General features: G+C 35.6%; 2 protein-coding genes across 3 annotated transcripts in view; one reads left to right on the top strand and one right to left on the bottom strand.

Moving 5' to 3' along the window:
• LOC143452789 (uncharacterized) overlaps positions 1-683 on the bottom strand; it is a 3597-nt gene extending 2914 nt beyond the window's left edge. The window contains exon 1 of the mRNA XM_076953891.1: positions 416-683. Coding sequence (XP_076810006.1) covers positions 416-507 — 92 coding nt within the window. The 5' untranslated portion in view covers positions 508-683. The remainder of the gene's footprint in view (positions 1-415) is intronic.
• Positions 1-15626, top strand: part of LOC143452786 (serine/threonine-protein kinase/endoribonuclease IRE2-like) — a 24644-nt gene extending 9018 nt beyond the window's left edge. The window contains exon 12 of one of the 2 annotated variants that reach the window (XR_013115098.1): positions 15382-15626. The gene's annotated coding sequence lies outside the window, so the exon portion shown is untranslated. The remainder of the gene's footprint in view (positions 1-15381) is intronic. The other variant, XR_013115099.1, reaches the window with a different exon arrangement.

The following is a 15626-nucleotide window of genomic DNA, read 5'->3' as shown; positions in this document are numbered from 1 at the left end:
CAAACGGTGTTTCCCCGCTTTAAGGAAAAAGCAAAGATGGCAAAGTGCAGACATGACACAGTAATGCAACTCAAGCCTTGGGTTTAAAGTATACCGGCATACTAAGTGGATCCAAGATAAAATGAAACCACAACCTTACTGGTATAAAAACTATTGGACAATAATTAACATACACTTTAGTTTTAGTAAACCTTTCATCTGCATATACATGCAAGTGGGAAAAGTTTTGAAAAGAATATTGTGATTATCTCCACATGCAGCTGTGCTACTGAGACTTGTACAAAAAAGCCAAAAATAGTTTGTCTGTGATAAAAAATTAGTTTTCACAAAATTGCATTGCAATTTTTTTAATGATTACCAAAATATTAATTTTTATAGTTTGGTGTATTTGCACATACGAGTAAGGATTGCTTACGGTACTACAACTGCTGATTCAACTATCAAGTCAAGAAGTAGAAGGAATAAGAAACTTCGCAAAATCCATTTGGTGACGTAGAAGATTTTCATCGTAATTCCTGCAGTGTCTTGTATGTCAACTTATCAATCCTGATCTTAATTGTCGTGACATTAACAAAGAAACAAAAGAATTATAAACAACACTGTTTTAATTAGATTTTTCTGATTTATTTCTGACGACCAGCTGTACAATGGCCTATATAATATTTAAAACTAGAGCTTTGTTACTAAAGTTGACAGTAGAGTCAGGGGCAAAAAATAAGACCAAGTTATGTTAGTTAAGTTAGTTCCCATGTCATTAAATCTGGAAGTTATGATGTGGTTGCAGCAGGGTGATGATCGAAACAATTAAAAACTTTTGGCCTCCAAACAAGGTGTTGTCTTGCAGCAGAGTGCTTCACTGTCGGGTTATTTAAAGAATTACATTGGCTCCCTGCTCGGGGCTCCAACTGGCATTCTTATATGAGCAAAATTGACAAGCTTAGATTTTTATCTTTCAATGAGTCATGCATGATATTCGAGCTGAATTTCTCGTTTTGATTCCAAACTTTTAGCTTAGATGATGATGCATTTTCTTTTTATTAAACATAATATATTTTCTGCACAAGAAATTTTATTGTTTGCGTCATTTGTGATGTCACCCCAACTCCGATGATCACGAAAATTTTTTTTGTTTTCATTGAGTTATTACAGACTTGGCCTTAGCACAACATGTGCTAGACTTTCTTATATTTTTGAAGCATTGCGCGCAACATTCTCACTGCAACATATTTTAGCAACATAAATTTACTATCTGATAAACATACTTGGTACAATACAACAGCTTCACTGTAGCACTTTCAATTGAGATTTTTGCTTTATTTTAATCCTGGTGGTCGCCTGACAATTAATAGCAAAATTCCTTGCTAAAGCGATTATGGAAAGTCGTCTAAATAAAAAAGATTTGAGTGGTCTATGGTAACACAATAAAGCGATTTCAGGCTTTTGCAAAGCAGTAACTACAATAGTCACTTTTAATTGAAACAAAAAGTATAAAAGTGGGCATATTACTTTGCCCCCGACTGTATTATAACAAACTCTTTGCAAAGGTATCACTCGGTCTTGTTCTAAAGTTTCCTACTTATTACGGCACCATATAACTCTTCCGACTATCTGGATGTTCTTTCCCTTGCAAAAATCTTTAAAAACCCTTATTTTTTTCCTGTTAAGTAATCCCCTGTACCTATTTTAACGACATCGCGGAAATTTCAAGTTGTTTTTGTCAAAAAACCCTTGTTAAATGAATTCATAGCTTACATCCAGGCATGTTTGTTGTGCGACCGTCATTGCTAAAAGCTACTGACAATTTCGCTGAATCGTTGATTCTTTTAATAATAAAGTTTTGCGGTTTGATAACCAAGCCAGCAATATGTCAGTGATTTGCCGTCAAGATCATAGACTTCCGTTTTCCATGACGTTGACTCAAAATGACTTGCAGAATATGTATTTTTGTGATTACCCGCGTAAAAAACAAAGCAGATCGCGTGCGAGTAGGTGGAAACCTAGGTGCAAATGTAGTGCTAAAATAGAGGTGGGAACGTACATTTTTTTTAAATAATAATTTCTCATGGGAATCCTTAAAAATTAGTCGTGATCAACCACAAAATCTTCAACTGCATTTCCAATAAGAAAAAAATCGTGAGAACGCTCTCCGCGCCCACGTGACACTTAAGTTCAATGAACGATTATGATGAAATTATAGATATTTCATCACATGAAAACGCTACTTTGACGATTTTCGACAAATTGGTCAAAACTCGTGGCCTCATAATTCTATTTTTTATCGGTACATTGGCCAAAACGCAAAACTTAAACCTTACTCGTCAGTCTTTGCCCAATGGCTCTAAGTATTAACGCATCAGATGATTTCGTTGAGCGTAAATAATTTAATTAAATCGATCTCTTTCAGATCAATCACGTGACCGCTTCGACCGAAAAATTTCGAAAATTTTGAATAATGAGCTATTTTCATCGTTTGGTAACTTTTTATATTTCAAAATATTTTCGTTAAATTAAACAACAACTTTATCTATAAACACGCATTCTCGCATTGATTATGTGGTTACTTCAGCCGTAAATTCCCGATAGCATTTGACAATTTGTTCGTTTTCTTAACTTTTTGTTCGTTTTCTTTTTCTTTTCAAAGAAGTCAGGTCGGAAACTCAATTTTTGTGCTTTTGCAAAAGACTTTTTGTAGCAAAAATTTAAGAATTAAACTTTTAGAGCAGTAAAACGCTCTGAAATCGTAAAATGAAACGAAAAACCACCTGCAACGGGTAAAGTGAAAGGTGTCTACGCAAAGCGTGACTTGGTTTAACAGCGCCAGTCAGCGCCGATAAAATGAAACTTCAATTCCCGCTAAAGGGCCTGTAGTACCATTTTGAGCAGTTTCGAAACGGCAACCCGGCGATTGTGACGAAGGTCGCATGAAAGACGTCACTATAGAAAAAGTATAAAGGGTTCCAGTCCAGTGCGTATTTGACGTTAATTAGTGATGGTTTGTTGGTGCTATGGCGTTTGCTGAGTATAGTTGCAGGCTATAGTTGACATTTTGTGTTGGTTCAAAATTAAGGCTTTTTGGCTGCTGTTTTGGTAAAATGTATGGAAAAAAGTTGTTTAAAAGTTGAAGCATTTGGTGTGAGAATTCCAGATAGGAAAATTTGCTCAAAATACTGCATTAAGTCCTTTTATCCTACATCTCGGTGGATACAAAAACTCAGCTAGGTGACCGGGCTTGTTTAGAAGCAAATGCGAATTGAAAAATGTTACATTGCATTGTTTAAAATATGTCTTCGGATGGGCCTACAGCCCCACAAAAAATGTCTTAAAAAATAAACAAAACAAAAACAGCCAAAGTCTAAAATGCAAAAGATAATAATAAGTACATTGTTGTGTCTTGGACATTACAGTGTTAAAAACTTTCTCACTTTGTCCATAGCTACGGATATGAAGGCAAACGAGTTTTACAAACGCGCGCAATTTCATTTCATTCAAAACGTTTGGGTAATACCCCGAAAAAAAACTCCCGAATCTTGAAAGAGAAAATGGCGCGGACAAATTTAAACACTGCTTCTCTACTTCCAGCACGTAATTGCAAACAAACAATGTTTTATGCCGATCATCTTTGTACAAACTATACTGTACAGTATGTTGTCGTCTCATTACGAAGGAAAACTGCAAGCGTCATTTTTGCCCATCTTTATATGAACAACAAACTTATCACGACATTCATTTTTGCTGAATATTTGACGCATCTATACTACGTAGCAAACTGTCAATGTATTCATGTAACTATGTAACTATCAATGTATTGAACAAACTATCAATGTATTCATGACGTGTCTTTGCTTATCGCAAATCGCACATTTATGAAATTATTAAATCAATTATGTTTTGATTAGTTTTACTTCCAAAGATAATGCGAAAGCTTAATTTGCCGCATCCGATCAAGTAATTATAAACAAATGAAGTTTTTGGCACAATAATAAAAATATTCGAAATAAAATTTGTGTTACTTTGAAACACAATCTAACGTTGAAAAGTTTTTACCGAATTAACTATCATGGAAGCGGCGGTTTCGTTTCTTTGTTCCTTTCATTGCTTTAAACTTACAGTGACCTCAAATCACCATCACATATATGTAGTTGCGATAAATAAATCTTGATCTTTTTATGATTTTTACTGTTGATTCTGTAGGAAATTAAAATTTTGTTATCGCGAACAATTCTTTTATTGACAGAGTTTTGTGGTTGGTCTACCAAGCCAGTAACGTGTTTGAAATTTGCCGACCGACATCCAATGCTTCCGCTTAAATGTAATTTGCAGTGAGTCCAATTCAACCGGGCGATTATTTGTTTACTTGAGGGCGCTTAATAAACGGAGAAGATTGCGTGCCAGAAGATGAAAATGCTGATGTGGTAATAACTGTCAGTATTTTTTGTCACAAAACCGTTGTTAAATGTCAAAGTTCAAAGCTTTCATCAAGGCATATTTGCTGTGCGACCATCATTACAAGGGTGTGTCAATTTCGCTGAATGTTTGATTAGTTAAGCTTTAGTTTGGTGAAAAAACAAAGAAAGTTAAACAAAGTATCAATGTCGCCAATCAACTATCCATCAGACGCCTTTAATTAATTGCGCTGCATAAATCTTGATCGTTTTACGATCTTTACCGTTGAATCTGTGGGAAATTAATGTGTTTGAAATTTGCCGACGAAGATCTAATTATTCCGTCGTCCATAAATTTGATTAGAACTGAGTTCAAATTGACTTGCGGATCACGTGTTTTCATGATTACTCGTGTAAAGAACAAAGCAGATTGCTTGCGAGTAGAAGGAAACATAGGTGCGATATTACTGTAGATGTGATGTTAACTGGGATAATGTTTACGGAGGCGTAGTGTTGACAATAGGTTTGGGAACGTACATTTTTTTTAAATAATAATTTATTATGGGAATCCTTAAAATTAGTCGTTTTCAAGCTCGAAATCATCAACTTCCTTTCCAATAAGAAAAAAGCGCGAGAACACTCTCCGCGCCCACGTGACAGTTAAGTTCAATGAACGATTGTGACGCAAGTTTAGATATTTAATCACTTCTTCACATCGAGGTCATGTTGGTTGCAAAGCGTTAAACTGTATTCGTTGGGGCCGTTTTAACCTTAAAATTGGTGTCGCACCTTGAACACGAGTCTTCGAAGTACTTGGCCATTGATCAAAAACCTTTGCTTCCAACATTCAACGTTCAATGTGTTAAAGCCTTTGCGCTGTCAATCCGCACCAAATAGAATGAGTTTAAATAATAGCTAGAAATATTTTAGCATATGAAGAATGAATGTTATGATCAGCGTCGTTACCTTCGATGAAGAAAAAGAAAGACGAATGAAAAGATGAAAGATTTAGCTAAATCTACACCTTCATTTCAACCCACGCCATAGAGTTATAAGTGAAAGCTCTACTTTGACGAATTTCGACAAATTGGTCAAAACGCGCAACCTCGTAACTAGTGAATAATGTATGATTTTCAAGCTTAATTGCTAGTTTTTGCTCAATTTTAATCCTGGTCGTCGCCTGAAAATTAACATCAAAATTCTTTTCTAAAGCGATGTTGTAAAGTTGTCTAAATAAAAAAGATTTGAGTGATCGATGCCTCTATGGTAACACAATAAAGCGATTTCAGGCTTTTGCAAAGCAGTAACTACAATTGTCACATTTAATTGAAATAAAGGAAAAAGGTGGTTTTATTATTTGACACACGACAGTATTATAACAAATACTTTGCCAACGCATCAGTCTGTCTTGTTCTAAAGTTTCCTGCTTATCACTGCACCATGTACCTCTTCCGGCTATCTGGATATTCTTTCACTTGCAACAAGCTTTAAAACCTATGATTTTATCCTTCCGTAAATTATTTTTATCGCATGTTAAAGTTCAAAAAGTCCATCAGGGCATGTTTGCTGTGCATCTGTCGTTACAAAGAGATAGTGTCATTTTTACCTAAATTTTTGCCGAACGAAAGTTCAATTTGGTGAAAAATAAAGAAAACTAAACACACTGTCTTAATGTATAAATTCCAATGTAATGTCTTCGTTTGTAACGGATAAAATCAGTTTGACAAATGACAGGTTTATGAATTTATTAGCTCAAATTTTGTTTTTGACTTTTTCACTTTGAAAAATAATTTGTGGACTTAATGGCCAGATCCGATGAAGTAAAAATGTAAAGTAGCGAAATTAAGAGTAATAATATTAATGCTAATTAATGTAAAATGATATTTTTCAAAATTACACTTTTTAAAATTACATTGCCCTGAAACACAAACTAGAATTTTAAAAAATTATTATTACTTAAATTATTATTTGCATTATAAATTATTTGCGATGCATAAATCCTAATCGTTTTACAATCTTTACCGTTGATTCTGTAGGAAATTAATATTTTGTTGTCTCGAACAATTCTTTTATTGATAGAGTTTTGTGGTTTGTCAACCAAGCCAATAATGTGTTTGAGATTTGCTTGTGCGCGCTTTAAATGGAGACGATTGTATGCGAGTGGATGAAAACACTGGTGTGATTTAGCTGGGAAGTCGCCTGTGATCACTTTCAATGCTATAAATCATTAATCATTAACTGCATTAGAATTTGGTTTAATTTACCTTAGGACAAGTTACAAGGAAAGGTTTGCAGCAATGTTGCAAAAACATTTTATAAAGTCTACAAATTATCGTCAAAAAACATCGAAGTAAAATGTTTCCACCGCGCAAGCGCAACTACAAATAACGACTTTTTTATTTGCGACTGTCTTCTACCGTGTAAATCTAATAGAGCATAAAGCTCAGAAGCGTATCGGTTTCGTTTCATTCAATAACGTTGAATAAGTTAAATAAAAAACTTCTTGCCAAAATATCACTTTGTTTTGTTTTAGACTCATATTTTTGCGTCACAAAAGATGATTTTTAACAATGCATTTACATTTGTAATCACACTTTGAAGAAAGGTCTCTGTCTTAATGTAGTATTTCTACGTTTACTTTTATATATTCATCATTTTAGACAAATTATGTAACATACGAATTGTTAGGTTTGCGTTTTTAGTTATGTACGTTGTGACGTCACATACAGTAAGTACCAAACCATGTCACAACAAGTTGTACCAAAGAGATACCAAAATTAAGAACATGCAGATAATGTCTTGTTGTGCACTGTTAAAGGTGGTATTCTTCTTTCGTTTCCTACTCGTCTTTATTTATAGGTTAGACCGATGGCAACCCTGCGAATAAGGGTTTACTTTAACCTAACATTTAAAGACCGAAAAATTCAGAATGACGATGATGAAATTCTGCACACAAACTGTTTGGTTCGTCAAAGCTACACCGCTCTGGTGTATTCAAGTAAAGCATCCGTCGGTGCTGACGGGACTACTGTGCAGTATATATAGAATCCGCTTCTGTATTCTTATAACATCCCGCCATGTTGCCTTCTAAGTGGCAGCTTATTATTTCAAAACACAGTAATATTGGTGTTACGCCATGCATTATAACACGGTTTAAAAGTTTCAGAAGGTTTCAATGATTAAGTTGTTCTATGGGGCTGCAGCCAGTTGATTACTTTTAATAGTTGACTTGTCTTTTCTATACTAGCAGCTGGCATAGAATAGCCAATAAAAATTTAAGTTGAAGTCCAAGCTAATTTTTTCGGGCTATGGCGGTTGTATTGCGTTGCCATGGCCACGCAATACAAAATCGAAAGACTCTGATGATGAATCTAATTTTTAATGAAAATTCAACAAAGTTTAAAAAATAAATAAAGGTTTTTTGTCTTTTCTTGAAGGAAAAACGTAAATAAATTTGTCGTAGTTGGACTTTTTGCTTTATTCGTCGCACAAGGTTGCAAGAAAAAAGTTTTATTTGCAACGTTTAATCAGTAAAAGTATGTTTTCAGTAACCTTTTGGTCTTTTTGCATTCAATACGAATATCAGAATCAGCCATCCAATTCTATCAATGCCTGTATGCATCGCCCACTAGCGGTAACGCATGCTACGGTCCAAATATAGACGACCAGTATTTGCAAACCAGCACGGCCGGGGAAGGTTATTGTCTAACTGCAGTAGCAAGTTTCATGAACTGATCACTCAAAGCTGTTTCTCTTAACTTTAGTTTCGTTTGCTTAAAATTTTTTTTTCTTGTCGGCAGAGACGAATGCATTTGGCGGCGAAGTAACCGCGTCCACAAGGGGCTGCTCTTCAGCCGGTTCCTTGTCGGGTTGCCAGGTGACTGGAGCGTGAGAGGTTTGCGTCCATACCTGCTCGCAGGTAAGTGCATGACGTAACACGCTAGGATTAGTCGTCTACACTTTTTAGTAAACTATATTTAGAAATTTTGAAATTTACGCGATTTCATGGTAACCCTTCCGATTTCTACGACACAAAAGCTGGTTATCAACATTGTTTGTACATTTGTGATCACAATTTGACGAACTGTGTGTTGTTAATTATTTATTATTTATAATTATTTATAACTATTTTTACGTTTACTTTGATATATGTTGATATATATTCACTTGAGGTTGCGCTTAATAAACGGAGAAGATTGTGTGCGAATAAAAACACTGGTCGATTGTGATCATTTAAAAGCAACGAGAAATCTGCTCCAGCTCTCTACGTACAACGACCTTTGAACCGTCAAAAATCGTTGAGCATTTCTCACACACATCGGAACTCGTTGTAACAATTTGTTTACATAATTGGCGCAATTATGCTGAGACTGATCTAAGAAACTATACCAATGCCTGGTACAGAATCTTAGCTGGCATATACCAATAATCTATATATGGCTGTGACGTAGAACTACGGAGGAGAGAAATCTGAAAATCATTTATTGCACATAACTACTCCATTACAACTAACAACAAAGTCAACACGTACAACGTCAACAACGTCAACATGTACAAGTCTACGTACAACGACCTTTGTACCGTCAGCGTTGAAACACAAATTCATAGCCAACAACAAGCCCCAATATGTGCTTAAATATAATTATCTATACCGCAGTAATGCGTTGCATTGTTTGACCCTTAAGATTTTCATGGTGATCACGTCGTTGTGCGTCTTTGTGTTACTTCAGCCATTTGTTACTTTTCCTGTTTAGTATTTGTGCAATTTGTGGATTTATTTCGCAGCAACCTTCCAACGCACTGCATTTGTTGTAAGTCTTGATAAATATAGACCTCAATAGACCTGATTACACTATAAATAAGTAGACTGTAGGTGGATGAACACAGAGATTTATTGTAGAAGAATGAATACACTGACAATATGTACAAGTACAAATACATGCACTACAGCAATAATCGGGGAGCATTTCTCACACACATCGGAAGCTCGTCATAACAATTCGTTTATATAATTGGCGCAATTATGCTGAGACTGATCTAAGAAACTATACAAACGCCTGGTACATAATCTTAGCTGGCATATACCAATAATGGTATATATGACTGTGACGTAGAACTACGGAGAAGAGAAATCTGAAAACCATTTATCGCACATAACTACTCCATTACAACCAACATCAAATTCAACACGTAATTGATTGATAAACTGTAAGTGCCAAAAAGATTGGTGATAATCACATATAGCGGGGCACAGCTTGTGACGTAGTGATAAATACGTAATCGCCCATGATGTAAGCGACTGATGATGACGTATGACTGTAAGTGAGGGAAATTATAATCTCTCACTGGCAATTTATTTGTGTGAGTTAAGTTGCAGCATTTAAGGTTTTGTATTTTAACTAAATGAGCTTTTTTAGTTGTGGTAATATGAGAGGCTTAGTCGACTGGCAGGGCCTTGTTTTTTATTGCAACACTCTCATAATTATGCAAATATTGAAATTACCAAAATTATTTCTACTGCGTTATATTACAAAAAATGTTTTGCTTACATATACGCGTAACCCTAGTATAATACAAATGAGCAACGCATAAGATTTAGCTTGTATATTACAACATGCACATGCTACAAAGTGTGTTAAAATTATCTAAGTGTAATAATTCCTCCAAATAGCTCTCCGCATAAGATTGATTAAGAATAAAGATTTTCACAATCACAGTAACCAGTCAACAACCAAAGTTAACTTTTTCAGCATAGTTTGTGCAATACGCTAGTCTTCCTGTTCTATATTTCTTTTCACACCTCCTATTTAGTTCTACTAAGCACGTCTGGTTTATCCATATGTTTTTACAATATTCACGTTCGTAATAACCAGCATCCACTGGTCGGGTCGAAGTGGAAGAGCATTTGCATTTGTTTATGTAAAATTTTTTTCGACAGAAGGCGGCTGGGACCCTACAAAACGAATCATGTTAATAAGAACGTTAGATGATGAACTCAGTTAAAAAGTTCATGACAATAATATCGGTGAAAAATAGATCAAGGGTTTTAGAGTAGGTAGGTCTACTAATTTAAATTTATGTTGAATTTATTTATAATCTGTACGAATTAATTTAACGAAACTTGGTTAAATTTTAAATTTGCTTCAACCGCACAAAAACTTGTGAAATACAATTTGGTTCTAAATTGTTTATTTCAAAAGTCAACTTCAATCTTCAGCACTTACCTATCGTGAAGTCCTCTTTTAACTCTGAAAAAAGATAAAAACAAAAAATTAAGCATGACAGCACATGGGAGAGACTGATATTGACCGAACAAATACGGTAGATGTCGCTACTTCTCGCTCTCTGCTCACCGTTTACGTAATATTTGGTTTAACTCGGGTGCATGGTTTTCTTCTTCCACGTACAGCGCAGGTAAAGTTTCTGGCAAGAAACGTTGTTCGGACAGCTTGGTGCCATCTTGGTTACTCTTCTGATTTCTGCGACGGAAAAGCTGGTTATTAACCTTGCAGTTACATTTGTGATCACATTGTGACGAAATATGTGTTTTTAATATACTGCATTTACTTTAATATATTTTGATATATTCATCATTTTTAGACAATTTATGCAGGATAGGAAATAATGGTTTGCACTTATAAATATGTGCGTTGTGATGTCACCTTAGTATTGATCGATTGCTATAAGCCGGGTTGTGCGTAATCTATCACCTATGCTGTTCGTATATTGACCACCTAGTTTAGTGCGATATTTTATGCTATGTTTCACGTTGTTCTCGTCTGCTATATAAAATTGCTGTAAGCGTATTCCTAGTATTCCCAACCCTACGCAAGAAACACTTTACGTTGTTTCAAGTCTAACCCTTAACTGGCTTGGAAGAGACGGTGCCAGTCATTCTACAGTGGGAGCTTGAACGAGTTGGTGGAGATGCTGTGGATCGATTGGTCTCTTCTTCTATACTTGCGGCATTTTAATTCATACGAGCCGTCCTATTAAATTGTTTTCACATACAATATGGCTTGTGGGTTGGCTGAGAAAGCTATTTACAGATTTATGATTGGCCTTTGAAGCAGGAGACCTGGAACAGGAATTTGACATGACGGCAGGGCGTGTTAAATATTATATAGATCACGCATGTGGCACGCATGGCGCATGTAGCTTAACCAAATGGACCTCGACATCAACCCATAACCTCGACACAGTTTCAAAAGCAACAAGAAATTTGCTCCAGCCTTCAATGGAAAATGAAATTTTTACCAAGTTTCGTTAGAATGGCGGCACACATGACGTCATTTCGTTAGCATGGCGGCACACATGACGTCATTTCGTTAGCATGGCGGCCCGAATTTTTGCAGACGTTTTAGAAATTAATTTGTTAAAAACTAATAAATCTTTCAGTTGGTGTTCATGCGACAGTTAATAATGTTGCTTACCTTGTTGTTTCATCTTGTATCACAAAAACAACGACAAAAATAAAATTTTATCAAAAAACAATCGGTGTTTCCCCGATGAAAATGGCAAAGTGCCGACATGACACACTAATGCAACTCAAGCCTTGGGTTTAACGTATACCGGCATACTAAGTACATCCAAGATAAAATGAAACCACAACCTTACTGGTTTAAAAGCTATAGGGCAATAATCAACATACACTTTATTATTAGTATATCTTCTCTATGCATCTAGATACAAGTGGGAAAAGGTTTGTAAAAAATATTGTGAATATCTCCACATGCAGCTATGCTACTGAGACTTTCACAAAAATACGAAAAATCTTTTAATTGTGACAAAATAATTAGTTTTCACAAAATTACACTGTAAGTTTTTAATGATTACCAAAATCTTAAATTTTATAGTTTGGTGTATTTGTACATACGAGTAAGGATTGCTTACGGTGCTTCAACTGCGGATTGAACTACCAAGTCAAGAAGTAGAAGAAATAGGAGGCTTCGCAAAATCCATTTGGTGACGTAGAAGATTTTCATCGTAATTCCTGCAGTGTCTGGTATGTCAACTTATACTGCACCAATCGTGATCTTAATTGTAGTGACATTAACAAAACAACAAAATAAAATATAAACAACACTGTTTCAATTAGAATTTTCTGATTGCTTTCTGATGAAGAGCTGTGCAATGGACTATGTATTATGTAAGAATAGAGCTTTGTCACTAAAGTTGACAGTACAGTCAAGGGCAAAAAATTGTTGCAAAACCAAACTCACCAACATTGAGTCATGACATAGAAATACAACTGAAAATAAAATATTTAACTCTCCTGGCTCTTTTAGCCAAACTTATTTGAAACAAAATTTGAAGGCTTATTATTTCGGCCCCAACTGTATTAAACAAAACAAAAGTGAAACAAAAGTTTAAACGTGGGCTTAATACTTTGCCCCGTACCGTATTATAACAAACTCTTTGCAAAGGTATCACTCTGTTTTATTCTAAAGTTTCCTGCTTATCACTGCACCATGTACCTCCTCCGACTATCTGGATATTTTTTCTCTTGCAACAAACCTTAAAAACCGTTTTTTTACTGTTACGTTATCCCTCATGACATCAAGGAGATACGAAGTTGTTTTTGTCGTAAAACCCTTGTTAAATGTTAAACTTCAAAGCTTACATCCAGGCATGTTTGCTGTTCAACCATCATTGCTAAGAGCTACTGTAAATTTCGCTGAATCCTCGACTCTTTTATTGATGAAGTTTTGCGGTTTGGTACAAGTACAAAGACTTCCGTTTTCCATGAACCGGATTCAATTTGACCTGCAGAATATGTGTTTTCATGATTACCCGTGTAAAAAAAAGCAAATCGCGTGCGAGTAGAAAGAAGCATAGTTGCGATATTACTGTAGCTTGAATGTCAACCGGGGATCAACACGGAGATGTCGTGCTAAAATAGGAGTGAGAACGCACATTTTGTTAAATAATAATTTCTCACGGAAATCCTTAAAAACTAGTCGTTTTCAACCGCAAACACTTCAACTGCATTTCCAATAAGAAAAAAAGCGCAGGAACGTTCTCCTTGCCCACGTGACACTTAAGTTTAATGAACGATTATGATGAAAGTTTAGATATTTAATATTTTCAAGACATCGATGTCATGTTGCATGCAAAGTGTTTAACTGTACTGGTTGGGGCCCATTGTTACCTTACAATTGGTGACGAACTTTGAACACGAGTCTTCGAAGTACTTGGATTTAGATCAAAAACGTTTGCTTCCAACATCCAACTTTCAACTAGATTGGGTAAATAGAGCACCCAACTACTAGCTAAGTTGACAATGTAATGACGCATCGAGATGAAAGATTCAGCTAAACCGACACCTTCATTTAAACCGGCACCATTGCAGTTGTGAGTGGAAGCGCTACTTTGACGATTTTCGACAAATTGGTCAAAACTCGTGGCCTCGTAACTTTATTTGCTATCGGTACATTTGCCGAAACGCAAAGCTTAAACTTTACTCATTCGTATTTGCCCAATCGCTTTAAATATTACCGCATCAGATAATTTTGCTGAACGTAAATAATTAAATCGATCTCTTTAAGATTAATCACATGACCACTTCGACCAAAAATTGTCTAAAATTTGAATAATGAGCAATTTTCAGCGTTTGGTAATTTTTACGTTTCAAAATATTGTCGTTAAATTAAACAACAACTTTATCTATAAACACGCATTCTCGCATTAGTTATGTGGTTACTTAAGCCGTAAATTTCTGATAGCATTTGACAATTTGTTCGTTTTCTTAACCAGTTTTCGAAGAAGTCAGATCGGAAAATCTGTGTTTATGCTTTTGTGAAAGACTTTTTGTTGTGAAATTTTAAGAATGTAATTTTTAGAGCGATAAAAAGTTCTAAAATAATAAAATGAAACGGAAACCACCTGCAACGGTTAAATTGAAAGGTGTCTACGCAAAGCGTGATTTGGTTTAACAGCGCCAGCGAGCGCCGATAAAATGAAACTTCAATGGCCGCAAAAGAGGTATTGGAATAACAAAGCACCGACTCGATTAGCTTGCCTTGAAAGCAGCCATGAGCAGATTGTAAATTAAATCTTTATTTCTCTCTATGATGCTGGTGATGATGATGATGTTAACATAATCATTAAATGCTTAAAAAGTTTTAAAGATCTTTTTTACGTCCCACCATTTTCGTCCTCGCTGGATAAAAGCTCGGCTGGTGTTAGCTTCAAATTGACAGTTGCGACTGACCGAAGATACAACGTAACAAAGCTTAAACACTCCATCCAGCGGTGCCTGTTTGCAAAGGCAGTAAATGCTCGTTTATATGAGGAATTGTTGCGCTCAGATAACCATTGTTCGTCGGCTGTATAAGCTGTAAAGGATTTAATTTTTATTTCTATGTACTCAAACCATTTTTTAAAAGCTGAGGAATTAAAATTGTACGCGAGGTCACAAGGTTTGCGGAATCTCGTGGTTGGGAATAAAAATTGTTATGAAAGTTTCAATAAGTTCTTGGTCTGAAGAACTTTCGTTGGTATTGTTGCAGCAGTTCTCGTGTTACTACCTGCCAGCAAGAAAATATATTTTTATCTCTTGCTTTCTGGACGTACTTTTCGGGAAAAAATAAACAATGCAAAAACAGCCAAAGTATAAAATGCAAAAGATAATAATAAGTACATTGTTGTGTATGTTAGTAGCAAAGTTAAAATTTATTTATAATAAAACTTGTCTAGTAAAAAGCATTGAAAATAACGCAATGACCAAACTTCCAAGTAGCGGCTTGTTTTGAAATTTTTAATTGATTGCTATCGCAGGTCGTCAATCAACTTACAACGCAAGTGGAGTTGCCTGCTGAGTTCATTCATTTGTATATTCAGCATTGCTTGGCTGCTTGTGAAAGCACAAAGGATGGAAGCGTGCAGATATGATACTTATGCTTTCGTCTCGAAAAAGAATGTAGATGAGCCAACCATCGTTCTACATTAACTTTTGTTCATTAACAATCGCGCCGTCACAGTTTTCATTTATCTATAGACTCGTCTCGTCAGAATTGTTTCCGTTTTTATCCAATCCCTCATCCGCAATCGCGTCATAGGTCTAAGCTTCCTCAAGGAAATCTTCATCGATCTTCAAGCTTTCTGCATCCAATTCAGTCACACCAGAGAGGCCGCCGGACTTTTCCGTCTCCTTAAGGAGATTGACTGTGGCGAAACAGACGTTTACAACACGTGACAGTTCGCCCGTTTCGACAAATCTGTGTCGAGAATTCTTCGCATTGT

This window comes from Clavelina lepadiformis, chromosome 4, assembly GCF_947623445.1.
Source record: "Clavelina lepadiformis chromosome 4, kaClaLepa1.1, whole genome shotgun sequence".
Lineage (NCBI taxonomy): Eukaryota > Metazoa > Chordata > Ascidiacea > Aplousobranchia > Clavelinidae > Clavelina > Clavelina lepadiformis.
Note: the sequence above shows the minus strand (reverse complement) of the source record. Positions and strands in the feature narration are given on the sequence as shown.